This window comes from Elephas maximus, chromosome 10, assembly GCF_024166365.1.
Source record: "Elephas maximus indicus isolate mEleMax1 chromosome 10, mEleMax1 primary haplotype, whole genome shotgun sequence".
NCBI classification, from domain to species: Eukaryota; Metazoa; Chordata; class Mammalia; order Proboscidea; family Elephantidae; genus Elephas; species Elephas maximus.
The window spans coordinates 101,607,892-101,635,245 of NC_064828.1; the positions used below are offsets into that span (position 1 = coordinate 101,607,892).

Below are 27,354 nucleotides of genomic sequence, written 5' to 3' on the forward strand. Positions count from 1 at the left end.
TTATACTTCTTTATACATCACATTTCAGAATAAATGATCCTTGCAAGAGAACTTGTTAGGTAATTTTGTAGATAATGAATGAAATAGAATAAAAGTGCAGTTTATTTGTCCATAACCACAGTCTCTCAGTAGTGCTGAGAGAACAAAAACCAGCCAATGTATTAAGCAAATTTGATAAAAAGGAAGCAGAGTTGAGATATATGCAGTGAAAGCCAATTTTGTGGTTGCCTTACAATCCCAGCCAAAGCTTACTAACAAGATGGAAAGTTTTACATAGCTTGGGTAAGTCTATCCCTTATAGTCAAATTACCGGGCTGGTACTTTACTAAATCTGAGAAAACAGTCCCTGGGTACAAATGGTTAAGTGCTGGACTACTGTCTTAGTCATCTAGTGCTGCTCTAACAGAAATACCACAAGCGGATGGCTTTAACAAAGAGAAATTTATTTTCTCACAATCTAGTAGGCTAGAAGTCCACATTCACAGTGCCAGCTCCCGGGGAAAGCTTTCTCTCTCTAATGGCTATAGAGGAAGGTCCTTGCCATCAATCTTCCTCTGGACTAAGAGCTTCTCAATGCAGGGACCCTGGGTCCAAAGGACGCACTATTCTCCTGGCTCTTGTTTCTTTGTGGTATGAGGTTCCCATCTCTCTCTGCCCACTTCTCTCTTTTATATCTTAAAAGAGATTGACTTAAAACACAATCTAACCTTGTAGATTGAGTCTTGCCTCATTAACATAACTGCCACTAATCGCACCTCATTAACATCATAGAGGTAGGATTTACAACACATAGGAAAACTGTATCAGATGACAAAATGGTGGACAATCACACAATACTGGGAACCATGGCCTTGCCAAATTGATACAGATTCTTGGAGGACACAATTCAATCCACAACAACTACTAACTGAAAGGATGGAGGTTCCAGGCACCCTGGAAGTAAGGCATGGCGATCTGCTTCCAAAAGGTCATAGTCTTGAAAACCCCATGAAGCAGTTCTACCATGCACACAGGGGGACACCGTGAGTCGGGATCAACTTGATAGCAACTAACAACAAGGAAGTTCTACTGCAAAGCACAATTCTAGTACACAATTCTAGTGTACTATCTATAGTAGCACTATGAACCTACTGCTGTTGAGTGGATTCTGACTCACATCAACACTACAGGACAGAGTAGAACTGCCCCAGAGGGAGTCCAAGGCTGTAATCTTTATGGAAGAGACTGCCACCTTTCTCCTGCAGAGCGGCTGGTGGATTCCAACTGCCAACCTTTCAGTTAGCAGTCCTTCCCTCACATGCCTAATGGCTAGTCCCTGGTTCCTTTTCTTTCCAAATGTGTCCTCTTTCTCTTTCTCTCCCCTCACTCTTCCCCATCCCCCTCTTCCCTACCTCCTGACCCACTGCAATAGATCCTGGTTAGGTCTGAATATTTTCATTTAACTACTGCAAATCTTAAAATTTGTGAGGAGTACTGGTTAACCTTAGGAAGGTACTCTATCTATCTCAACTCTACTACAATTAAGAAGGCTCTCAATTTTGCTGGCGTTCCAACCAAAAATAAGAGAGTATAAGTTTAGAGTCCTCTGTAGTATCCAGGGGCATGGGGTCATGGGGGCATGCGGGCATGGGGGCATGGGGGCATGGGGACATGGGGACATGGGGGCATGGGGGCATGGGGGCATGGGGGCATGGGGGCATGGGGGCATGGGGGCATGGGGGCATGGGGGCATGGGGGCATGGAGGCATGGAGGCATGGGGGCATGGGACTGTGACAGAAAAGTTAAAGATGTCCTATAGTGGCTGGCTTTCAAACTTGTGATCAAGATTATGGGGCCCATCCCTTGGATACTTAAACCCAGCCACTTGTCTTACAATAAGACCATTAGTCACAAATGAGAAAGTCACAGACCCCACTGCCACAATCAGAAAATACTGCAAAGTGCTCATTTCAGAGATGATGGCAATAAGCAGCATTTTTATTGTGTAAAAAGACAGCCGACCTAATTATCCTAAATTAGTCAAAAATTCTTCACTTCTGCCCAGTAACTCTCCATGGCACTGTAAGGGTTTAGAGAGCTCTAGATAACTGAAAGCTTCTCAAGATTTCTATCAGAACCTGGGCCTGGAGTCAGGATTCACAAGAAGAGTAAGACAATAAAGAAGAGACAACTATGTCCTTCAGCATTCCACAGATGAGCAAGTCAAGGCTCTTCTCAGAATTATCCTCCCTTCCCTGTCCGACTTCTAAGCTAGAGACATGGCTGTTTGGAGGCTTAGCATTACTAGTTACTATCAGTAAACCTGGAAGGCTTGTGGGTTTTTTCACAGTGGAATTATACTTTTTAAAGGGAAAACTAGAAAAGAAACATCTAAAGCAGGTACAGAAAGTCAGCACACAGGAATTCTATAATAGGCTTAAAAGGGAAGGGGAGATTGTTTTGGTTGTTCAGTTTTAAGTGAAGAAGAAATACAACTTATCGCTATACCAGGTGCCTAAAGAAAAGACAGGAGCTGAATTCACTAGCCAACTCGAAGCTGATTTGCTTTTTACAATTGCCATCTAGACAGCACTGGGTTGGGTCACCTGGTAAAGGGGTTTTCTACGGAGGCTAAGACAGTGTAATTCTAGTACTTCCCAGAAGGTGGCAACATCAGATCAGCAAATGAAGTCTCCAGTAAAACAAAAACAATACAGAAATCACAAGGTCGATTTAGAAATATTAAGTTATAATTGAGTTCCAAAGTCCTAAATTTTCATATTAAAAAAAAAAACCTACTTCTGCAATAATTAACGACTATTAAACTGGGAATATCTGAGGGAAGGATGCTGAGGCAGCAAAAAAAGCAATTTGCTATTTCGCAGTCACCATGATATTCAACAATTATTACACACTATTAGGTCCGTGGACAGGAAGAACTGTGGAAAATGTGTCACTTCAGAATTCCCTGGACACCGTGACAAGGTTATTTCTGCCAGACATCAATTCACATACCACTCATAATCTCCTATAATACTGATGGTGTTGGATGCATCAGCAGCCCAAGTGATGGGTCGTTGATTTAGAACTTGACGGAGTGTGAAGCGATGCTCTCCAGGGTCATCCCTATTTATAAAGTATTCAAATACACCCGTCTGATCAGCAAAATTCGGAGCTTCACTAAAAGGTGGGTAATCTGTTCAGAAGACAATAAATTTTCCACTTAATACCAAGTCTTTAGAGAATCTCTCCTCTCTGATGCTTCATGGCACATTTTGAAACACCTTTGAAAAGTTTTAAAAAGTAACACTTACAACCAGTCAAAATTTAGGATTTACAGCTAATAAAGAGATACATAGTGACTTTTATATCATCATCATTAAATACCCGCATGACGAGTCTGATATATAGGCTTTGCATAATACTTAATCCATGCATTTGTGGTTAAGAAGAAAGAGGATGAGTTTTGAGTAGGGCACACCTGGGTTCAAATTCTAATTCGGTCTTAGAATACTGACTGACTTACTGCCCTAAGTCTCAAGTTTCCTCATTTCTAACTGGGCAAAGGGACAGGAGGATTAAATAGAACAACATATATAAAGTATGTATATACAGTAGCATCTAAACCAAAACCCAAACCCGCTGCCGTCGAGTCAATTCCAACTCAGAATGACCCTATAGGACACAGCAGAGCTGCCCCATAGGGCTTCCAAGGAGCAGCTGCTGGATTCAAACTGCCGACCTTTGGTTAACAGCCGAGCTCTTAACCACTGCGCCACCAGGGCTCCACATCAGCATCTAGCAAGAGCTAAATAAAGGACAGTTTTATTATTTCTATTATCTGTCAAACCACTTTCTAAATCACTGGGCAGAGCCAGCACCCAAGCATTAGAAAAGGCTTACTATATCAAGTGCGAAATTTACATATTTTCTACCTCTAAAATGAAGCAAAAACAAGTTTTGGGCCTAAGCTACCTGTCAATCCCTTTTTAGTTTTATTAAATTTTAGTCTTACAACGATGAAGGTTACAGAATTTTAATCATAATATCTTACGGCTATTTCACACTCCTTGCTTTCCCAAGTGTTCTCACGCTCATTACCTCATTTGAGATATTAAGAATTCAATATTGAGTAACTCAAAGTCTGGCTTTACTTTTGAACTTTCATGGCTAATTCAGCATTACTTTTTAGATTTGAAGATTTAGAATTGCCTTTCAGTCTTCAGTCACAGAACAAACAGTTTTGACGTTGGCAAAAGCTCTTTAACCTCATTAACTAGCCCATACTCTACACGAATTCCCCACCTACTTAAGGTAAAAAACAAAAAAGTTACTTTTGTCAACAGAGAACTGAGCAACAGATGTGCTAAGACATTCACGGCTGGCAAAACTGAAGGACTCGTCTAACAGACGCCTTCAGGGAGTTGCTGGAAAACAAACTACCAAGCTCCCATGAGGGTCGGTCTTGTTTCTATTGTCCAAATAACTGAAGGGACTCAAGGACACAATCCAAAGGGCCTTGTATTCCAACCAACCAAGGAGATCATTTCCTGAGAAAGGGAGCTGAGACCCTGCAGAAGTGACCAGGAGTGGGTGGAAGGAGTCTCCATCATTGGTGGAACAAGCAACTCTACAGCAACCAGAGGTTCAAGTCACTCTTGAGCAACACCGTCTAGTCTTGCTCCCTAATACGCTCCTACAGCTTCAGATTTTAGGAGCAGGTCACAGAGCCACCCGACCCCGTCTGTGAGGCCCATAATCCTATATAACACCATCTACTAGTCAACGGGTTTTGTGGCTTTCTGTTCTCTTGGAATATGACAACAATGGCCACATCTTCTAACTTTTCAAATGGTTCTCCTAAAGTACCTATAATCAAAGCCTTTTCAAATAGTTTTAGGACGCATACTTACAGAACACCAGAAGAGCACAAATGTAAAACTCCTAGGTACAGCTAGAGGGTAGATAATGAGCTGGATTACTCAAGCACAGTGTAACTCATCGTAAGAACTCTGTTCACTAGCACCATGGGAAAACACAGAAAATAAATAACAGGCATTAACTGCCACACAAAAGTAAAGTGTCAATAATGGCTTTCACGAGTCTCAAATCTTAAGTTTCAACCAAAATCAAGTTAGAATTATAGCTTTTATTCTGAAAATAACCCTAAACAAATAAAGGATCCTGAAGTTGAGGTTTACCTTGATGTAACAAGAAAATTAGGTTTCCTTTTACCATAGAGAGAGAGCATGCACACAGTTTGACAGGGAGAAATCTAGCTATCTGGAGATGGAGACCGAGTTAAGTTTTAGTGAAACAACACTCACGGATGTTGAAATCATCCTTATAGACAGGTGGGAAGGGCTGGGACTCTGGAGGCAGTGGGTAGCTGCCCTTCTGGCCCGTAGTGAGGGTGGTGAGTGTGAAGAGCTCATCCGCCTCCAGCTCCAGCGTGAAGCGGCCGTCAAGGTCAAGGATCTGAAAGAGAAGACAACCTTCTATTCAAGGCCAAGTCCTGTGGCTCATCTCACTTGGGCAAAACAATACTGAAAAACAGAAGCTTAAAGAAAAACCGAACTCATTCCTGCTAGAACTACCGAACCACCTATGAAAGACACACCCGTATCAAGGCCCTGGGAATCTTTTTTAAGGATTTTAAGACTATAAATCTATACTTTTTAGACAGGATTTAAAAAGAATTTCACTTCATGGAGGGAAGGATTAGATCATCTCAAAATCTATTTCTATTAGCTCATTCTTTTCCACTAGATTGTAAACTCCTTCAAAGCTTGTGCATATTCATTACATGTAACTCAAAGACCTCCCTGTTTATTTTTTAAAACTTTCTTAAGGTAGAAAAATCCATAAAATCTCACTGTTGACCCAAGAAACCTTTTAAGAAAGGAAAATCTTGCTTATTATAGGTTCAATACATATTTCAATTAGCATGTTAGGTTTATGTCATATTTATGATCTTATGACTTAAAAACTACAACCTCCACATCTACAAAAGGAAGAAAAAAATAGCTCAGAGAGCTGCTGTGAGGATTAAACAAGATAATGTTTACAAAGTGAAATACTCCCTATACCATAGCTGTTATATTGTTTTGAAGGCATCAGAATCTCTGGTGTAATAAACGTAGGCATTAAATGTATACTCTTTGTATGAAACTTTCAGCAGCTTTGTTTTTCTAATTGTAGTTTATATCATTTATCTTTGTTTTAATAGGAAATTTTGGTCAGTTCTTTGAAACATCTGATGCCATACTCTGGCTCAGGAATAATTCCAAACGATACTGTTTTTCCTGTGGGGAAGATCAATTTTATTATGCTATTTGTAACAATGCGTTGTACAAAAAGTAGAGACTATCCCTTCTCAGAACTTAATACATAAGTGGACACTGAATCACTGATAGTGACTAGCTGATCAAAGAACAATAATAATTTCTAAAAGAAGTAGCAGATTTGTGTCAATTAGGTGAAGCAATGCACTTGTGTGGCCCAATTCATTCTCTGAAACATTTCCTGAGAAACCACTAGTGCCAAGCACCAGAGAAGGTACCTAAGATATAAAGCTAACTGAATAAAGCAAGGCCCCAATTCTCAAGGTGTCTAGTCCAGTGGGAAAGTGTTCAACTAGATAAGCACACAGTCCTAGGCAGCCATGGAGCTAAGGCTTGGGGAGGGGAACAAGGGCTCATCGGACAGCTCCAAAGGAAGTGACACTTGGGCCGAGTCTTGAAGGATGACAAAGAAGTAAGAAAACGGCATTCTGAGACAAGGAAAAAGCATGTGTAAATTCAGAGGCAAGTATGGCACCTTGCAATGCTCTGAAAAATATAAGTTTAGTCTGTCAAGAGAGGCCAGCTTAGCAGGGCATGCAGCTAGTGAAGAGGGCAGTCTTTTACCTCAAGAGGAGATAGTGACAGTCACGTACTACGCAAAGGGGTATAAACTTTAAAGAAAAAATCACTGAGGTGCTACGAGCAAGGGACTGACAAAAATCACATTTGCATTTTTCCAGATCATTCTGGCAGCAGTGTGGTGAGTGGACTGGAGAGAGACTAGAGTTAGGAGGTAGATTCAGAAATCCACAAGAGAGATGTTGAGGAACTGAAATAAGCAGTAGCAGTGGGAATGGTTAGAAGAAATGCGTGGATGATAGAATCCTCTATACTGGATCACTGATAAGATGTAGAGGGTGAGAGAGAATTACACAGAGACCAAATGAGATTCAAATTTCTTATGGGCGTTTCACCTGAGCAGACAGGTGTTAATGGCACCATTCACCAAGGCAAACTAAGTACCTAAGGGCAAACACACCTATAAACACATAAACTTCTTTACTGCTTTGAAGATTTCTATAATATAAAAAATTGGAGACAACTTTATCTCTACTATGCTTTGGCTAAAAAAAAAAAAAAAAAAAGATTAAAAATTCTTAATTCAATAATCCAATTTCTGTTCCCTTTTATTGTTGCAAAGCCCAAAATATAGGAATTTATTTTAAAACTACCCATATAGGATCCAGTTGTTTAAAAAGAAATTTCTTAGATGGTTTTCCAAGTTTGGTATACCACACTTGTAGTTCTGGTATTTGGCTCTGGGGAGGAAACACAAAAAAAGCATGGTTGAGTGATTTATCATATCCTCTAAGATTTCCAAAATCAGTAGCAGCAAGAATGGTCCAATGATTCCTTTTCTATTCACAAAAACCCATCTCAAATTTAAACAGTAACATTTCTGAAAGTAAGAAAACATTACTCAAGCAGGTACTTTATTTTCTATGAATACCAAAGAATTTTGGCAAATTTTAAAAACAATTTTAGTGCCTTTTTAGCCCTTGCTTCAAAAATACTCATTATTGTACCTGTATAAAAAGGTTTATAAGAATTCTCTGGTATTAAAACACAATCCTTATACCACTAGTAGTCAGAAAGGGCCTTACATTTTCTATATAGAAGACACCATGACATTTGTACATTCCTATGGAGCCCTGGTGATGCAGTGGTTAAGAGCTCAGCTGCTAACCAAAGGTCGGCAGTTTGAATATACCTGCCACTGCTTGGAAACCGTATGAGGCTGTTCTACTCTGTCCTATAGGGTCGCTATGATTTGGAATCGACTCAGTGGCAATGGGTTTGGGTTTGAGTTTCCTACAAACTGTTAAAGAGCTTATGAGACTTCACTTAAAAACTGCTACACTGTGATAACCAAAAACCAAATCTATCACCATCAAGTTGATTCCAACTCAAAGCAACCCTACAGGACAGAGCAGAACTGTTCCATAGGGTTTCTAAGGAACGGCTGGTGGATTCAAACCACTGACCTTTTGGTTAGCTGTCAAGTTCTTAACCACTTCACCACCAGGGTTCCATAAATTCTCAAATTAAAACGAAAATAAAAATCCTACATATTTACTTACAAAAGATCCCTTAAGGGTGAAGGTAGCAACTTGTCGTGACACGTTGAAATAAGGAAGAAAGGGTCGTACACACATTGAATATTTATGGCTCTAAGGAGGGAAAAAAAAAATCACATAAGTTAAGGTGTCTTAGAAAAAAAAGTCAGTAGTTAATGCCACAATATTAACAGAAATGGTAATAAATATGAGTTTATTTCAAAAAATAAGTTAATTAATTAATTATACAAAGGCTTTCTTCTAACATAACATTTATTAAAATGTTTATCCTGTGTACTTAAAATACCAGCTGCTGTCAAGTCAATTCGGACTCTTTTGGCAACCCCACGTGTGTTAGAGTAGAACTGTGCTCCACAGGGTTTTCAATAGCTGATTTTTCTGAAGTTGACTGCCAGGCCTTCTTGCTTCCAAGGCATATCTGGGTAGACTAGAACCTCTAAGCTTTCAGTTAGCAACCGAGCATGTTAATAACCATTTGCACCACCCAAGGATTCCTCTGAATACCTAGTCAAAGTAAAATCCAATGGTATTTTGACTGAATCAAACTTTAAATTCAAAGCTAATTTTCAGAGATATTTTATGGCACATGGATTAATTTTTAAATTACAACTCTGTTTCAAAGAAAAATACATGAAATTAAAAGCAAAAGTTTGGAATTTTTTTCACTAAAAAAGCACATCATCTAGCTATCACCTTCAAATACAAACTGTGATCACCTAAATACATATTACAAATAGTTTTCACCTTGTCAACATCTTTTTTTTTTTACTAAAAAACCACTAATATAGGTAGGATAAAAAGGTATGAGACATAATCTTTACCTTAGGAGATTCAACAATCACAGAGCACTCAGTACAATGTTCTGTGACACACTTTGTTGGGGAAAGAAAACTGCAATTACAATTAGAGATTTCAATACCCCACTCTCAGTAATTGCTAGTACAACTAGACAGAAAAGCAGCAAAAAGATATAAATCAATCTCTGGAAAATTCCCAATTTCTAAATAATTCATGGTTCACAGAAAAAATCAAAATTAAAAGGGAAATTAGAATTTTGAATTTATGAAAATGAAAACACAACACATCAAAATTTGTGTGATGCCACTAATGCAGTACTGAGGGAGAAATTCACACCACTAAATGCCCAGATCAGAAAAGAAGAAAGGACATGAGACTTTAGCATCCACCTTAAGTTATCAGAAAAAAAAATCAAATTAAAACCTAAGTAAGCAAAGGAAACAATAAAGGTCAAAGCAGAACCCAGTTAAATAGAAACCAAGAAAACAAGAGACAAAGATTAAAAAACTAAAGCTTTGGGAAGATCAAAAAAAATGATAACTTTCTAGCCAGAATGATCAGGGAAAAAAGAGAGAAAACACAAAACACCGTTATCAAGAATAAGAAAGGTGGCATCACTACAGATCCTACAGATATTGAGGGGATAATAAGAGTGTGATTAACTTTATATCTATAAATTCAACAACTTAGATGAAATTGACAAATTTCCTGAAAGATACAAAAACTAAAAGATCACTGAAGAAGAAATGGGTAACCTGAAGAGCACAATCTCTACAAAGAAAATTAAAATTACAGTTAAAAATTTTTTTCCCATAAGGAAAACTGTAGGCCCAGATGGCTTTACCAGGAAATCCTACCAGAAATTTTTAAATAATACCAGTTCTACAAAAACTCTTCAAAAAAATAGAAGAAGGAATACTTCCCAATTTATTCTAAGGCCAACGTTACCTTGATGCTAAAACCAGGCAGGCATTATATCATAAACCAATATCCTTGATGAATATAAATGCTAAAATTCTAAACAAAATTTCAGCAAACTGAATCCAACAATACAGTAAAAGATTAATACATCATTGACAAGTGGTGTATGATAGGAATGCAGGGTTGGTTTAATATTCAAAAATTAATCAGTGGGACACATCAGAAAGAAGGCAAAGTAAGAACCTCTTAATATCTTCTCCATAAAAGCAACAAGAATACTGGCAAAGACTGTCAAAATCAACTTTTTCAGAATACTGGAAATTAACTAAAGGCTTGCAACAATTTGAGGTTATTTATTTTAAAAAAATGGCTAAATATCACTAAGAACAGTGAGCTTTATGATGTTTAAACTTGCACTACTGGCATCTCCCCCTCTCTAGCTCCTCAGTTGTCGTGAAAACCAGGACCCCCACAATCCTGGTGAAAACCAGCAGCCTAGCAACCACTAGAGAGGGCAGAACAGGGGTGGAGCTGCTCCAAAGCCCAATTCCCAGAGAACTACCATTATCTGACCTGTCTGGTAGTTTGGAAGACCCCACTCAGGGGTTTATCTTTATTTGACTTGATGAAGAACTTGCCCCACAAGAACAGCCTTTTCCCTGGAGGCATTTATTAGAAAGAATTAGTGGCAATTTCTTAACATTGCAGCTGCCTGAGGTGGCAATAGCATTTGGAACAAACAACAAGCTGACCAAAAAATTAAAGGGAAAGCTGGGGAATAAGATTCGTAAGGGGCTTTAAAAAGCTCTGACATATTCCTCAGAATCTAGAAGGCCATGCCCATGTATAGGGTTTTGCACATGCCCAGAAAAGACCTGGGAAGGCCCCAAGCTCTTACCTCAAACTCACTTTGACATGTGCACAAGCAGGAAGCAAAGGCTATACCAGAGTTGTAAACTGACTGAGTGTTGAAGGTATGTCCCAACATGCACATAGAGTTCATTGTCAAAGGCTGGGAGACATGCTCGTTTCAAACATTTAAGGAAATCTCTGTACAGTCATGAGCTGCCCACAAAACTAATCAAGGAGAGACATCAGGGGCCACACATAACAAAGCTTACAGACTTTACAGAATTAATTCAGGAAAGACACAACATCAAATAGCAGCAGCAGCAACAACAACAGCAAACACCAACAACAAATGCTGGAGAAATGGGAAAATCTTATTTCCAGAGTTGACATATTACTTAAAATGTCCACTTTTCAACAAAAAATTATGAAACATACAAAGGAATACATTACTTAAAATGTTCACTTTTCAACAAAAAATTATGAACCATACAATGAAACAGGAAAAAATGGCCCATACACAGGGAAAATAAAAAGTCAACAGAAACTCTCTCTGAGGAAAACCAAACATTAGACTTACTAGACAAAAAATGTTCAAAGAACTAACGAAAGCCATGCCTAAGAATTGAGGGAGAGTTCCATCTCCAGGATAGCAACATGATGTGCTCCATGGACCCATATCCAAGAAAAACTGGTGAAAATTTTAAAATATTAAGTCTCTGGAAACAAACATAAGAACATACAGCAAATGAGAACATTCATTCAAGAAAATCTACTAAAATTCAGTAAGAACAGCAAGAGTCTATAGCATATGAACCATGACCCACACTCTCTGTCTCTCAGTCTCTCAGCCCTCCCTCCCAGCACAGTTTGACAGAAACTCTACTCCAAGTCGAGAGAGACAGGGGCACCTGGTAGGGGCAAGATGTCAGCATTTCTTATCCCACCCTACTCCAGGTACCTAACGCAAAGGTTAAGTGCCAGCAAGGGCAGCTGTGAACAGGATTCCCTTTATTGCACAGCACCCACTTGTGAACAGAGGCTCCACCTTGAGCATGGTATACTGAAAATACTGGCACCCTACCCAATCACCCTCACCCTGGCTCGTTTATAGGGCAGCAGTTCCAGACAGGGAGAGGGGAAATGAAAAGACCCGAGGCTACTGCCCCCCACCCACCCAGTCCCTGCTCATCGAGGTGTCACTGAGAGAGAAGTGTGCCCCTGTCCCCATTTCAAGATCCAGAGACTTGGCTCAGAAAGTTAGTCCAGGAGGAGAGGCAGGCCATAAAACCTGTTCATTGCCATCAAGTTGGTTCTGACTCACAGAGACCCTATAGAACAGAGAAGAACTGCCCTATAAGGGCTCCTAGGCTATAATCTTTAAAGAAGCAGACTGCCACATCTTTCTCCCAAGGAACGGCTGATGGGTTCAAACCGCCAGCCTTTAGATTAGCAGTTGAGCTTTTTAACTACTGCACCACCAGAGCAGTAAAACAGAGGGCTCCAAAACTCTCCCCCAAAGGAACTGATTGAACTGCTCATATTCAAAACAGTGTGAAGCTCAAACCAAAAGATGTTCTCAAAAATAATAAAGGTTTTAAGAAAACCAATTAAGAAGAGACTGGTGCCCAGAAGACATGGCCCCCAGACTCTCTGTTAGCCCCAAACTAAAACCATTCCTGAAGCCAACTCTTCAGACAAAGATTAGACTGGTCTATAAGACATAAAATGATACTCGTGAAGAGTAGCTTCTTAGCTCAAGTAGATACATGAGACTAAATGGGCAGCTCCTGTCCAGAGGTGAGATGAAAAGGCAGAAAGGGACAAGAACTAGTTGAATAAAAAGTTGAATGGACACGGGAAATCCAAGGTGGACGGGAGGAGTGTGCTGTCACATTATAAGGAGAGCAACTAGGGTCACATAACAACGTGTGTATAAAGTTTTGCATGAGAAACTAACTTGAACTGTAAAGTTTCACAACAAAAAAAAAGGCACAAAAAAAAAAAAGAAGCACAATAAAAAAAGAAGAAGAAACTAGTGGCTTCATTGAGATATAAACTAAACCTTAGCCTGGCTAGTTTACCAGAGAAAATCAGAGACAGCTAAGACAATTCTTCCTGGGGTCAGAACAAATCTCAGTGACCTCAAAAACATTCCTACAAGTCAGTCAGAATTCACTTTGGAGACTGCGGAGCAATTTGAGCCCCAGGACATTGTTAAAAACTATATAGCAATCAACCAGCAACAAGTAGGTGTGATACAGGAAGAAAGGGAACAGTCCAAGAGAGCCCAGGGAAAACCACTGTTCTCTTTACGGATTGTGCACAATGCCAAGGCTACACCCTCTGAAAAGAAACATCAGAGGCTTCCTAAAGCAATGATCAGTGGTTGCTTGGGAAGCCACAGGTGTGTCGGGAAGAGATGGAACAAGGGATTATAAAGGGATATAAGCATTCTTTGGGGGAGCAAGAAGTAAATTCACTATCTTAATTGTGGTAATGGTCTCTCGAGTGTATACACATATTAAAACTTATGAAATTGTGCACTTCATATCATTTAAAATGTACCATTACACATCAATTATACCTCAGTAAAGCTGGTTAAAAAAAATGTATTCAGTTTTGTGTTATGCCGTATTTCCAATCCTAAAGAAGTAGTTAATCCAATAGCAACAAAACTTTACCATAGTTTCAATGATGATGGTGAGGTTGCCTAAACCATCAGTCAGAGCTACGTAGCTTCCTCCTTTCTCTAAATGTCCAACTGTCTTCAGGTAGTACCAACCTGGTTGCGTAAATTGAGTGGTATGAGCTACAGAAAAGCAGAGAAAGACCCAAATAAGATAAAAAGGGCAATGATAAGGATTCTTTAGGGAAAAAAAGGGGAGGGGGGTGTGAGGGGTGGGGACTGTCTACTGATTCATAACATGGTTTGAGTCTGACAAGCTAAGCACTTTCTGTTTTGGAAGAAAATATCTACTGACCTCATTTTCAACTTTTAAATAATTAATCCACTTAAATGGTAGCATTTCAGGAAGAATCTTAGAAAGACTGGTAAAAATAAATGAACCACACTCTGTGAATCAAGAATCCACCAAGAATTCAAGAATGTTAGTCTTTTTTTCTCCCAACAGTAAAAGTTTTCCATGCCAACCTTTGTTCATTTCTGCTGTACCCACCATAATACAACTACAAGACCTGAAGTTAAAATGTTCATGCATTTCAAAACCGTAAGTCTTATGGTTTCAGACAAGTTTATTTCCATAATATACATTTACTTAGCACCTCCAAAGATGGCCCTGAAAATATACACTGCAATTATCCCATGTCTCCACTCTCCCAAAATGAGACAGTCACAAAATGAGCAGAGTGTATTAGTTCACCTAGATAATATGGGGCCAGCAACTTCAGCATTTAAAGGGTTAACAAACAAGGACGTACAAGTTCATCTTAACTTTCCATATTTTAGAAGAACAATCTACGGAGTTTATTCTAGTAATCAAATTCACTGACATGATTATAAATCTCTTTGAGGAAAATACATCAGCTAAAAAGCACCACAATAGGGGTTGAAGGTTAAAACAAATTCACCTCAAATTCCTAATCGTCCTATGAAAGCATCTTACCTCTGAGGGAACTGATTTTTAAAAAGGAACTGTGGTTATGATGGTAAAACAAAAAGGTCATGTTTAGTCTTTTTTAGAAAAAAACTGTAGAAAATAACTTCAAGGTAATTCAACAAGGAATTTCTGTTTAAATTATATTCATTATCAATATGGCTACCTTTATCCTTTTGGGAAAAAAAAAATTATACCATGCCACCCACTGTCTGCATCACAACTGTTGTGTTTCAGGGGAAAAGCATGCATCATCTATAACCCCATTTAGTATCTCTGAGCTATTCTGCAGCTCTCCATATGTTGTAGGTAACCGACAGATAAGTAAATTACGTACTGTCAGGTAAGGTTTTAATTGACTTCCTCTGCTGTGGGAAAACCAGTATTGTTTCTATTTGCCATTCATCTCAAATTCCTTTATTCCATATAAATTTGTGCTTTTCCTTTGAGCTAGTTATAACACCTGGTTGGTTCTGCCACATCTTTTGAGTAATAGATATTGTTTAACGTGTTCATTTTTACATCTGTATAAGTCATAACTTTTCCTTTTTCTGAAAATGATCTTTTAACAACACACATCTGTAGGTTTAAGGCGCAACCTGAAACCATGATATATCATATAACTTTTACATGTACTTATCCATTTAATAATTCAATAAATACAGTATTTGTTAATCACCTAATGAGTGCTATAGACTCACCTTTGATTTTGTTAGCACGCTAGTCTTATCGATAAAGCTACACTAGTGTGAAAGAGTAAAGTGCCCCCATGATTAATTTTAAATCGCCTTTAGATACTCTCAATTGTAATGAGTTTTTTCAAATACATCATTTTATTAACACTTATCATAATCTGTAAGTACATATTTAGATTATTTGCTTCTCCCTCAGAGAGTTCAGTGAGGAGACCATGTCTGTTTCCACTCACCACTGGAAGTCCAGGACCTAGCACAGTGTCAGTATGCAGTGGACACCCAAAAACACTTACACAAAAACTAAACGTTATTGAAACATTAACTGCTGATGGACATTAGCCAGGTAATAAAATATACGTTCCTCCTTTGCTATTTTTTTCTAAGAGCCAGGTCTTAGCCTAAAAATCAATAATGGAATACAAAAGGTAGTCTGACTACCCAAAAAGAACTGAAACCCATTGCCAATGATTCCGACTCATAGCGACCATACAGGGCAGAGCATAACTGCCCCACAGGGTTTCCAAGGAGCGCCTGGTGGATTCGAACTGCCAACCTTTTGGTTAGCAGCCAAGATCTTAACTACTATGCCACCAGGGCTCCAATTACCCAAACGATTCTTATAAAACACTATGACTCAACTTACTTAAAACAGAGAAATACACACACATATGCACACGTAAGCACACATATATGCGTGCACACACACATACACTAAGTTTGGGTGACTCCCCTCTTAGTGTTTCTTGCTGTCTCTTAGAAAGGAATTTAGGGAACTAGAGGAGGAATCTGAACGATACCTGATATCCAGATAGGAGGTTCTACTTCATAGTGCCCACTCCACGGCTCCTGAGCAGTCATCAATCCACATCCCCCATAAGGTAACTGTTCATAGTAACTAGCCACCAAATTCCAAGCAATTGTGCTAAAAGATTTGTTTGATAAAAGAGAAACACCAACTTGTGATAAAAAAGTAAGTCTAAAAGCCTGTAGTAAAAAGACCTTATGATAGCTATGTAAACGACCACAAAATGACCACTCAACACAAGAAAATATAAGTTGCCCAAGTTCACTCACATTTTGAAAATTCCAGTGTTAGATGCATCTAGATACTTTTAATGGTGAATCACATAATAAAACAATGCATACGTATGAGTTATGCAAATTTTTTATTGAAACAATGGTGTAGCCAGAAGATGACACATGCCCTACCAGTCATGAACATGTCACAAATTTGAGTCAAATACAAATAAAGGCTTTATCCATACCTGCTTTCCTTTCGACAGTCAGCCTTCTTAATGCCCCAGTTTCATGACATAATTTTATGAACTTGACTCTGAACTGTTCCAAACTTTTACAATTGAGAACTCAGGTCTTAGAGTCAGACTGCCTGGGTTCAAATCATGGCTCCACCACTTAACCTCTCTGGACCTCAGTTTCCTCATCTGTAAAATGAGGATAGTAATTGTACCTAGCTCATGTGATTGTTGTGAGGACTAAATGTATTAAAACAGAGAAGAGTATAGAATAAGTACTGCACTGTAGTAACTATTATTCTGCTTCATTTTCGGGTATTAATTGGTTCCAGCATGCTCGTCTGGCTCCTTTGGCTGTTCTTTCAGATGGCCAGGCCCTAAGAGTCCACAGCAGTTGCCTGAACCCTAAGATTATACTTTGTGGTTCTCACGAAAATCCCAAAGGCGGCCATGAGTTCATCTGGGCAAAAGGGGAGTTCTGGGACCTGCTACCGCTAGCCTCCTCACAGCTAAAAAAGCTCGAGCTTACCCACAGAAATTTTTCTTATCGAGTTCTTATCCATCAAAAAATGACCGAATCACATTGTGAGAAAACCCAAGCCTTTTAATTCTGTCAACACAGAGTAGAAAAATAGTCCCAATTTTCAGAAAACCTTATTATCAGTGAGAATTTTAAAAAACCTTTCTCAGGATTTTACCCAGTTTGCTAACTGCCTGGAAACAGGTGTCCTCTCTCGCTAGTGATAAGAGTATAAATTGATACAAGCTTTCTGGAGGGTATTTTGTTAATACGTATTAAAAGCTTTCAAAAATATATATACTTCTGACCTGGCCATTCAATTTATAAGAGTATGCTTTTTAAGGCAATAGTAACAGATGTGTACAAAGATATCTGTATACAATTGTTTCATTTCAGTTTGTCCAAGCTGTTACTAAAAAATAAAAACAACTTCCATTTCTAGGAAGAGGGTCCAGTCAATGAGGCAGATGATAGTTTCCGTATCAGTGTTTCCAAACTCACGTGGTATCAGAATCACCTAGCACGCTGACTGGACAGACAGGAGTCCTAGGGGCCTCCCTTGTATGTCTGAGTCAGCAGGTCTAGGCTGCTGCCAAGGAGTCAGTACAAGGGCCTCATGTACTCATTAAGAGTTTGGGCAATAAGGCAAGTTTGGGAATGACTGTTCTATGTCACAGAATATACGTAAAGCATTAAAACGATGATGTAGAGATATACTTAAACATGAAAAAATGTTCATCCTGCCTTGTTAAGTGAAAAACAGCAAACTAAACAGACTGTGTGTGACAATATCAATTTTGTATTAAAAATTATACATGTAAATATAAATTTCAAAGACACACATCAAAATCCTTAAGGGTGCTATTTCTGGATGACAAAATTATGGGTAATTCTGTTTCCTTCTTTGTACTTACCTGCCATTTCTAACTTCTCTGCCATAAATATGAATTACTCATGCAACTAATTTAACTCATTAAACCAAATTCTCCATGACAAGCATCTTCTCTTTCAAAAAGAGAGGAAGAACAATTAAAGGCTGGCAGAAGAATGTATCAACTGGATCAATATTGCTAAAGTATGTTGCCTTGCTTTGGTTCTGTTTATCATCGTTGTAGACTGGTAATTTGATGCTCATTACAATTCAAGTGTTTTCAAACCATTAAAGAAATGTTTCCCTTAGGAGTAAACAGAACCGTATTCAACCTTATGAACCTGTTTAGACAGTTACACAAGTGATGCCTTAAGGAATCAATCAGGCAGATTGGGACTTGAGGCCTGGTCCTTTAGGAGAAAAATCGGTCATAAAAAATGGGGAAGGAAAAGAACTAGTCTAGATTTTAAAAGGCTCAAAAGACATAATAGCTATATGCAGTGTGTACTGCTTGCCTGGATCTTGGTTAAAAAGGAAAAAAAAAAGCTACAGATGATATTTTTGGGGACAACTGGGAAAATATGAATATAGACCAGGTCTCCCAAATATTAAAAAATAGTGTTATGTAAGAAAATGATACTGTGATCACGTAGGAGACTGTCTTTATTTTTGGAGATGCACGATAAAATACGTAGGGGTGAAGTGTCATGACATCTGTAATTTATAACTATTCATTAGAAATATATATTGTTATTGTTAGTTGCCACTGAGTCGATTCCAACTCGTGGAAATACTACAGCTTGTCAAAAATTATACAACTGACTGCCCTGACAGGGAGCACAGCAGAGGACCCCTGAGGGAGTAGGAGATCAGTGGGATACAGACCCCAAATTCTCATAAAAAGACCAAACTTAATGGTCTGACTGAGACTAGAGGAATCCCGGCGGCCATGGTCCCCAGACCTTCTGTTGGCACAGGACAGGAACCATCCCTGAAGACAACTCATCAGACATGAAAGGGACTGGACAGTGGGTGGGAGAGAGACGCTGATGAAGAGTGAGCTAATTATATCAGGTGGACACTTGAGATGGTGTTGGCAACTCTTGTCTGGAGGGGGGATGGGAGGATAGAGAGAGAGGGAAGCTGGCAAAATGGTCACGAAAGGAGAGACTGGAAGGGCTGACTCATTAGGGGGAGAGCAAGTGGGAGTAGGGAGTGAGATGTATGTAAACTTATATGTGACAGACTGATTGGATTTGTAAACGTTCACTTGAAGCTTAATAAAAGTTATTGAAAAAAAAAATTATACAACTGCGTGACTTTTATTATCTATACATTATACTTCAGTAAACCTGGCTATATATACAGAAAGATAGATATAGATCATACATAGGTGTAGGAGTCCTTGGGTGGTGCAAACAGTTAACGCACTCAGCTGTTAACCTAAAGGTTGGAAATTCAAGTCCACCCAGAAGCACTTTGGAAGAAAGGCCTGGCAATCTACTCCAAAAAATCAGCCACTGAAAACCTATAAAACTAAGTTCTACTCTGGTACACATGGGGCTCTCATGAGTCAGAACAGATGTGACAGCAACTAGCATAGGTATAGTCATAGGTACAAGTGAAGCAAATAAGTAAAATGCTTAAAATTTCTGAACCTACGTTGTGCGAATATAGACGACCATTGTACTTGTTCCTACTTATTTGTGCTTTTGAAAATTTTTATAATAAAGAGCTTAAAAAGATTTTAATAACCTACGAAGTCATGTAGCCGTTAATATAATTCTGATTCAGTATACGAGCCCAGCAGCCTGCACCCACGTCGTCATTCAAAGTGCTAAAATCTTCAGAAGACCAAAGTTTCTTCTCAGTCAGCTTTGCGTCCTTTACTGAATAGGTCCCAGGATAATGAGCTCTGGAAAAGAAAGGGTGAAAAGAAATGGAGAAAGGTCAGAATGTGGCACTTGTGTATACTTGTTCCATGAATAGAAATACATGTCCTCTCCAAGGTTTTCTATTTTAAAGCACTGGGCAGAGTCCAGATAGATGACATACTGAATACAGGTGATCTGCCTCTCATCCTTCTTCCCAAGATCCCGTTAAAACGACAGCAAAGAAAACAAAAGGGGATAAACCTACAACAGCACATAGAACAGGAAAGATTATCAGTGGATGAGGGATTTCAATCTGTTTCTGGAAGCCATAAGATGTATGGAAGCCTGGGGATGAATGGAGCTAGCGGCTCCAGAACACTCCAGGAGGAGACCCAGTAGACACTTGAGTCAGACTTTACAGAGGAAGCCAAAGAACTTGGAAGAGTAGGAAGGAAGGGTAAGATTAAGAAGGAGGCTACCAATAAGACTAATGAAAGTCTGTCTACCATGTAAAGCAGTACTCTTTCCCCTACTCCTGCCACTAAGAGAAAGACAGCTTGGCATTTACTGCCAACCAAAAAATAAAAATCAGAGGGTTCTTTCCTGAAGAAAAACAGTAATCTACCTGGGAGAATTAGAAGTTATTACTCCAGAGCAGTGGTTGCCAACCTGGGAGATTGTGCCCCCCAGGGGACATTTGGCAATGTCTGTAGACATTTTCAATTGTCACACCTGAGGCTGGAAGGGGTGCTACTAGCATCTAGTGGGTAGAGGCCAGGAATGCTGCTGAACACCCTACAATGCACAGAAGAGCCCCAACGACAATGAATTATCCAGTCTAAAATGTCACTGGTGTGGAGGCTGAAAAACCCTGAGTAGTAACGGACCATTCCAGCACTTGCAGGGAGTTAGTCGGTTGACATAAAAATGCATATCTATTATAAAAAAAAAAAAAATTTTTTTTCTTTTTTTTTTGTAGTGCGAGTAAAATACCGCCATAAAGATGACTGTGGACGCTAGTGATTTTATAAATAAGAACAATTAAGAAATTTCAAGTGTAAAACAGAAAACAGGTTGGTAGTTAATACAGTAAGAGAGTCCCAGTGCCATCGAGTCGATTCTGACTCCAGTAAGAGAGTATATCAGCTAAATAACTTTAGGAAAAAGAGTACACACTTTTTAGGCCAAAAAGTATTTGCAAACATTTTAATAATATTACAAGCAGAATAATGAAGGCTGACTAGCATAACAATATTCATAGTATCAAAAGAATTATTGTGAAGATCTGTCTTTGTTTTTAGTTATTTAATTCCATTTGGGTCTTGACTCTTAAGAAAAAAGTCCTATTTGGGAATTCTTTATGCCTCGTGAAGATGAATTAGGACACATCACTTTGGTTTCTCAGAATTTCATTAGGAGGAAAAGGTTAAAAATCAGGTAAAACGGGCATGGTATATCATCTTCAACCCAGACATAATAAAGTCTATAAAGAACATGAAGGAAGTATTAGAAAAACTTAGGTTTCACCAAGATTTTGTTTAGTCACTGAACTCAGTTAAAAGCAAGCATCTATTCAGTATTGTAAATATGCACTAGAGAGACCCTGGGAGTAATCTAGCAAAAGGGGTTAAGAAATCAGTGTTCCAGCATTAGAATGCCCAACTTGGAAAATCTAACTATAATTTTTTTAATAGTACAATTTCAACAAATTTTTAAATTTTAGATTTATTCTTATATCCCAGAACTTCATTGTAGAATGGTGATATTCAGCTTCGGCCTCAGACAAATATTACATTTAATACTGATCTGGTTGTAATTTAGCCAAATACATGTTTGCTATATCTCCAGTTAAATATATTTAAATAAGAAAAAAAAACACTCTTGTAAGTAGTATACTATCATGTCACTAATGATCTTCAAATATTATTATAAGTAAATTGAATTCCATCTTTATAGTTTTCTACATTTCCCAAATTCTTTATATCGAGTATCTATTATTTTCCATAATCTGAAAAAATATCTCCATTGAAGTTATGGAAGTAGGTAGTATACCCTCATTCAGAAAATGGCAAAACTGTTTTACATTACATTCAAAACCCAAGTGATTTGCTAAAATGATCCGAGCAAAGAAGAGCAGAACTAATGCTAAAATTGGGCTCTCCCAGTATCCAAATCCACTGCTAGTTCAACAGAACGTAAAGGCTTTTTAAGGACATAATTTTTTTAATGTACATAACCATGCTAAACTTCTCTATCACTTCACAGCAAGATTTTCCAAAACTGCAAATGACAAAATTAAAATTAGTATCACTGAAAACAAAGCAACTTTAGAGTTTATCTTAACAAAACAACATATTTGTATCAAAGAAAAACCAGACCTTCTGGAGAAGGTGGATCATAGCAGCAGCCCAGTTTCTGAAACACCTACTGAAACCAAACAGATCAGCCAGTTGAGGGAAAGGAAATACTCATAGATAACATCCTCATTGAAACTAGGGGTCAGGGAATCCCCAGGAGCTGCAGAGAGTCAGAACTGGCCTGAGAGCAGTAGACAGAACAACTGAGAAATGAAAGGGGACTAATGACTGGCTGTGCAAACTGCAGAACCCAACCTTCACCAGCATAAAACAATAATTATAAACCCATGTTAAGGGTACACAACATATAAAGATGTAATCTGTGATAAAAACAATACAGTAAGGGTACACGGAGCTGTGTATGTATAGAAGCAGAGTTTTCGTATGCTACTGAAGCTAAATTACAACAAATAGATTGCTATCAACTTGGGATGTTAATTGCAATGTCCTGGGTAACTGCTACGAAAATAACTTGTTAAAATGGTATCCCACCCAAAGCAATTTCTATCAAAATTCCTGTTTTGGAGGAGTGGAAAAGCTAATCCTAAAATTTATGTAGAATTGCCAGGGACCCTGAATAACCAAAATAATCTTGGAAAAAAACAAAGTTAGAAGACACCCTTCCCGATTTCATAACTTACTTCAAAGCTACAGTAATCAAAACAGTGTAGTACTGGCACAAGGACAGGTATGTAGATCAATGGAAGTAAATTGAGAGTCCAGAAAAAAAGAAAAAAAAAAAAAATACATCTGTAGTCAATTGATTTCTGAAAAGGATGCCAAGAACATCCAGTGGGGGAAATAACAGTCTCTTCAATTATTCTCGGTAGGTGCTGGAACAAGTGGAAATCCACAGGCAGAAGAATAAAGCTGGACTCTTATCTCACACCATATACAGAAAGTAACTCAAAATGGATCAAAGATCTAAATATAAGAGTTAAGACATAAAGCTCTTAGAAGAAAACACAGGGGTAAATATTCATAATATTGGATTAGGCAATGGTTTCTTAGATACAACACCAAAAGCACAAGCAACAAAAGAAAAAACAGATAAACTGGACTTCATCAAAATTAAAAACATTTGTACATCAAAGTACACTATCAACGAAGTGAAAAGACAACCCACAGAATGGGAGAAAATTTTTGCAAATAATACATCTGGTAAGAATCTGGTATCAGAATACATAAAGAACTCTCACAACTTAACAACAAAGAGAAAAACATTTAGAAAATGGGCAGAGGATTTGAATGGACAGTTCTCCATAGAAGATATACAAATGGCCAACAAGCACATGAAAAGACGCTCAACATCATTATTCAAATGCTGCTGATGTTGTATGCCACTGAGTCACTTCCAACTCACAGCAACCTTACAGGACAGAGTAGAACTACCCCATACAGGCCGAGGCTGTAATCTTTACAGGAGCAGATAGCCAGGTGTTTTCTCCCACACAGTAGCTGGTGAATTCAACCTGCTGATCTTTCAGTTAGCAGCCACCAGGGCTCCTTCATTAGTCAATAAGGAAATGCAAATCAAAACCACAATGAGGTACTACTTCACATCCACTGGGCAAGCTACAATCAAAGAGGCAGACAATAACAAGTACTGGTGAAGATACAGAGATACTGAAAGCTTCATACATTGCTGGAAGGGCTATAAAATGGTACAGCAACTTTGGAAAACGTTTTAGCAGTTCCTCAATAAACTAAGCATAAAAAAAAACAAAAAACAAACCCAGTGCCATCAGAATGACCATAAAAAGAAAAACCCACTGCCGTCGAGTCGATTCCGACTCATAGCAACCCTATAGGACAGAGTAGAACTGCCCCACAGAGTTTCCGAGGAGCGGCTGGTGGATTCAAACTGTCGACCTCTTGGTTAGCAGCTGTAGTAATTAACCACTATGCCACCAGGGTTTCCAGAATGACCATATGAGCCAGATATTCCATTAGTGGGTATATACCCAAAATAATTAAAAACAGATATTCAAAGAAAAACTTGTACACAGATTTCATAGCAGTGCTATTCACAATAGCCAAAAGAAGGAAACAACCAAAATGTCCATCAACAAATGCATTGATAAACAAATGTAATAAGAACAACATAGAGATGGGGTGGATGGTGCTGTGTAGGAGCAGAGGAGCAGAGTTTTTGTGTGCTACTGAAGCTAAATAAAAACAAAATTTTTTAATCAAAGAGTTTTATTAAGAAATGTCATAATAAAATATGTAATCTTTATGTAAGTAGGTCCTTTTAAAAATAAAACATGAAAATGAGAATAAGCCATAATAGAGGTAAACAAAATGCATTGTGTTACTATTGTTCTTTATTTCTCAGAAGAATTTATTAAGAACAGAGGCCAGTTATCTTTTCAGGATGGCAGCTCTTAAAGGTAGTATACTGTTCAAATCTCTCTTGTTTTTTAATCTGTGCCATGACATCCTTGATCGTATCAAACTTCAACTTTACATGCACAGCTCTGGCTATATTTTATCCATCAAAAGGTTCTTCTATACAATTAAATAATACAGTTGTATTTGTTTCTCCATTCAATACCACCACGCCTCAGAATGGCTCTGGCTTCGCGAACTGAAATCATCCGACTGTCCTGGTCAAATTCTGTTGTGTAATGTTTAAGAAAGCCCACAATGAAATATTAATCAGCCATAAAAAAGAATGAAATACTGACACATGCTACAACATGGATGAACCTTGAGAATATTACACTGAGTGAAAGACACCAGACACAAAAGGCCACATACTGTATGATTCCATTTATATGAAATATCCAAAGTTGGGAAATCCATAGAGACAAAAAAAGCAGTTTAGAGGTCGCCAGGGGCTGAGAGAAAGATGGAATGGGGAGTGCCGTATAGTGAGTACATGGTTTCTTTTTGGCACGGTAAAAATGTTTTGGAACTAGACAGTGGATGGTTACAAAACATTATAAACAATGGATCAAAACACTGCCTGGTCCTGTATCATCTCCACGATCAGTTGTGGATCAGACCATTGTGATCCATAGGGTTTTCACTAGCTAATTGTCAGAAGCAGATCACCAGACCTTTCTTCCTAGTCTGTCTTAGTCTAAAAGGTCTGCTGAAGCCCGTTCAGCAACATAGCAACACACAGTCCATTGCTGACAGGTAGGTGGTGACTGGACATGAGATACACTGGCCAGGAATTGAACCTACGTCTCCGTTTTTTTTTTTTTTCTCCCACACATAAGGCGGGAATCCTACCATTGTACCTGCCATGCCTCATACATAATATTAATCTCTAAATACAAAAGACGATATGATAGAATAGAGAACAAATACATCAGTTAAACCAATAATTACAAATGAGCTTAACTCACTCATTAAAATATGAAGATCTTTAAACTGGCTAAAAAAAGAAAATCCAACTCAATGCCGTGAGTAAGCAACAGACCTAAAACAAGCGCCCTTGAAAGGGCAAGAAGAAAAGGATAGGCACAGATATACCAAGCATATGCAAATAAAAGGGAAGCAAGAGTCACACACAAAACTAAATTTAGTCCAAGAAGAATTAAATGGGAGAAAGAATGGCATTTTTTAATGACAACAGTTAGAAATCACAATGAAGAGAAAACAATCATTACTATCTATGCACAAAACTTTTGTAAAGCAGAAACTGCATGAGATTGAAAAGAGAAATGGAAACACACTTCCACTGCCACTGAGTCATTTTCGACTCACAAGGTAGACTAGAACTACTCCCACAGGGTTTCCTAGGCGCAGTGGTTAAGCACTCGGCTGCTAAGCAAAAGGTCAGTGGTTTGAACCCACCAGCTGCTCCAAAGGAGAAAGATGTGGCAGTCTGCTTCTGTAAAGATTACAGCCTTGGAACCCTATGGGGCAGTTCTACTCTGTCCAACAGGGTTACTGTGAGTTGAAATCGACTCAACAGCAATGAGCTTGGTTTTGGTTTTTTAATCTTTACAGAAGCAGACTGCCACATCTTTCTCCTGTGGAATGGCTGGCAGGTTCAATTGCCGACCTTTTGGTTAGCAGCTGAGCACTTAACCACTGAGCCACCAGGGCCCCTTAGAGACACACTATAAGAGGAAACTAACACTCTTGGTAGGCCTAGACAGTTCAAGTGACAAAATAATCAGGATACAGAAATCTAAACAAAACAATTAATAAGGTAAATAGGATACACTCGATTCTGTATCCTACAGAGAAAACATCTTGCTATAATAATTCAGAATAAAATAACAAAAAAAATTACATGATACATTTAGCATTAAATAACCACAACGCAATAAAAATAAATATTAATTAAACAATCAAAAATCAAAAAGGTCTTGCCACCTGGAAATTGAAAAAACTCTACTGGATCAAAAGGGAACTACAAAACAACTCAAGTAAATTACTAGAAATGTATGATAACAAAAACACAACATATAGTCTGAGATAAAACTAAAGCAGCGTTCAGACAAAAGAAAACTCATTGCACTAAATACCTGGATCAATAAAAATAAATTGAATTAAGTAGCCAAATTTTTCATGAAGATACAGTAAATTTTTCCTAAATAATATTCAACTTTCCTAACTAAATATATTCAACTTTGTGTTCCCTGAAGGTTTATTTATGAAAATTTTAACAGTGTAGGCAAAAATTTAATCGTAATTTTCATTTATGAAATATTTAAATATAAATGCACAAATATCTTACAATTTTTGCCCCAAAACAAAAAAAATCAAACCTAAATTTAGTTTTAGAAAGAGAAAATGAGGAGTGAATTTCCAACAAGAAACAGGATAAATGAACATGTTAAACTAAACTGCAAGGATGAAATTAGTAAAATTCAGATTGTGGGAAACCCTATCAGGCAAACAAACCAGTTTTTTCAACAAATTGTGATGACTTAAAAAAAAAAAGAAGGAACAGATACCTAAAGATTAGAAGAGATTTTAGGGAACTATTAACAAATCAATGACAATGTATGGATCTTAATAAGACCTAGATTCAATTAAAAAAAAAACTATAACACAATAATAAGAGATATTTTATATCAATAAACTATTACTTGTTTTCTAGCTGTGACAGTGGTATTGTTTACAGTTAAAAGAAAAAGACTCCATTTTAGAGATAAACGATAAGATTTTTATAAATGAAATAATCTAACATCTGGGATTTTTTTCCAAATAATATGAGAAGGACAGGGAG

At 38.1% G+C, this 27,354-nt stretch overlaps 1 protein-coding gene across 1 annotated transcript in view; it reads right to left on the reverse strand.

Annotated features, from left to right (window-relative positions):
• Positions 1 to 27,354, reverse strand: part of GALC (galactosylceramidase) — a 76,854-nt gene that overhangs the window by 17,874 nt on the left and 31,626 nt on the right. Inside the window, exons 8-14 of the mRNA XM_049898011.1 lie at positions 19,686 to 19,841; positions 16,080 to 16,204; positions 13,655 to 13,782; positions 8,406 to 8,495; positions 7,497 to 7,583; positions 5,308 to 5,458; positions 2,996 to 3,176 (exon numbers count right to left, since the gene is read on the reverse strand). Of these exons, the coding sequence (XP_049753968.1) occupies positions 2,996 to 3,176; positions 5,308 to 5,458; positions 7,497 to 7,583; positions 8,406 to 8,495; positions 13,655 to 13,782; positions 16,080 to 16,204; positions 19,686 to 19,841 (918 nt within the window). The remainder of the gene's footprint in view (positions 1 to 2,995; positions 3,177 to 5,307; positions 5,459 to 7,496; positions 7,584 to 8,405; positions 8,496 to 13,654; positions 13,783 to 16,079; positions 16,205 to 19,685; positions 19,842 to 27,354) is intronic.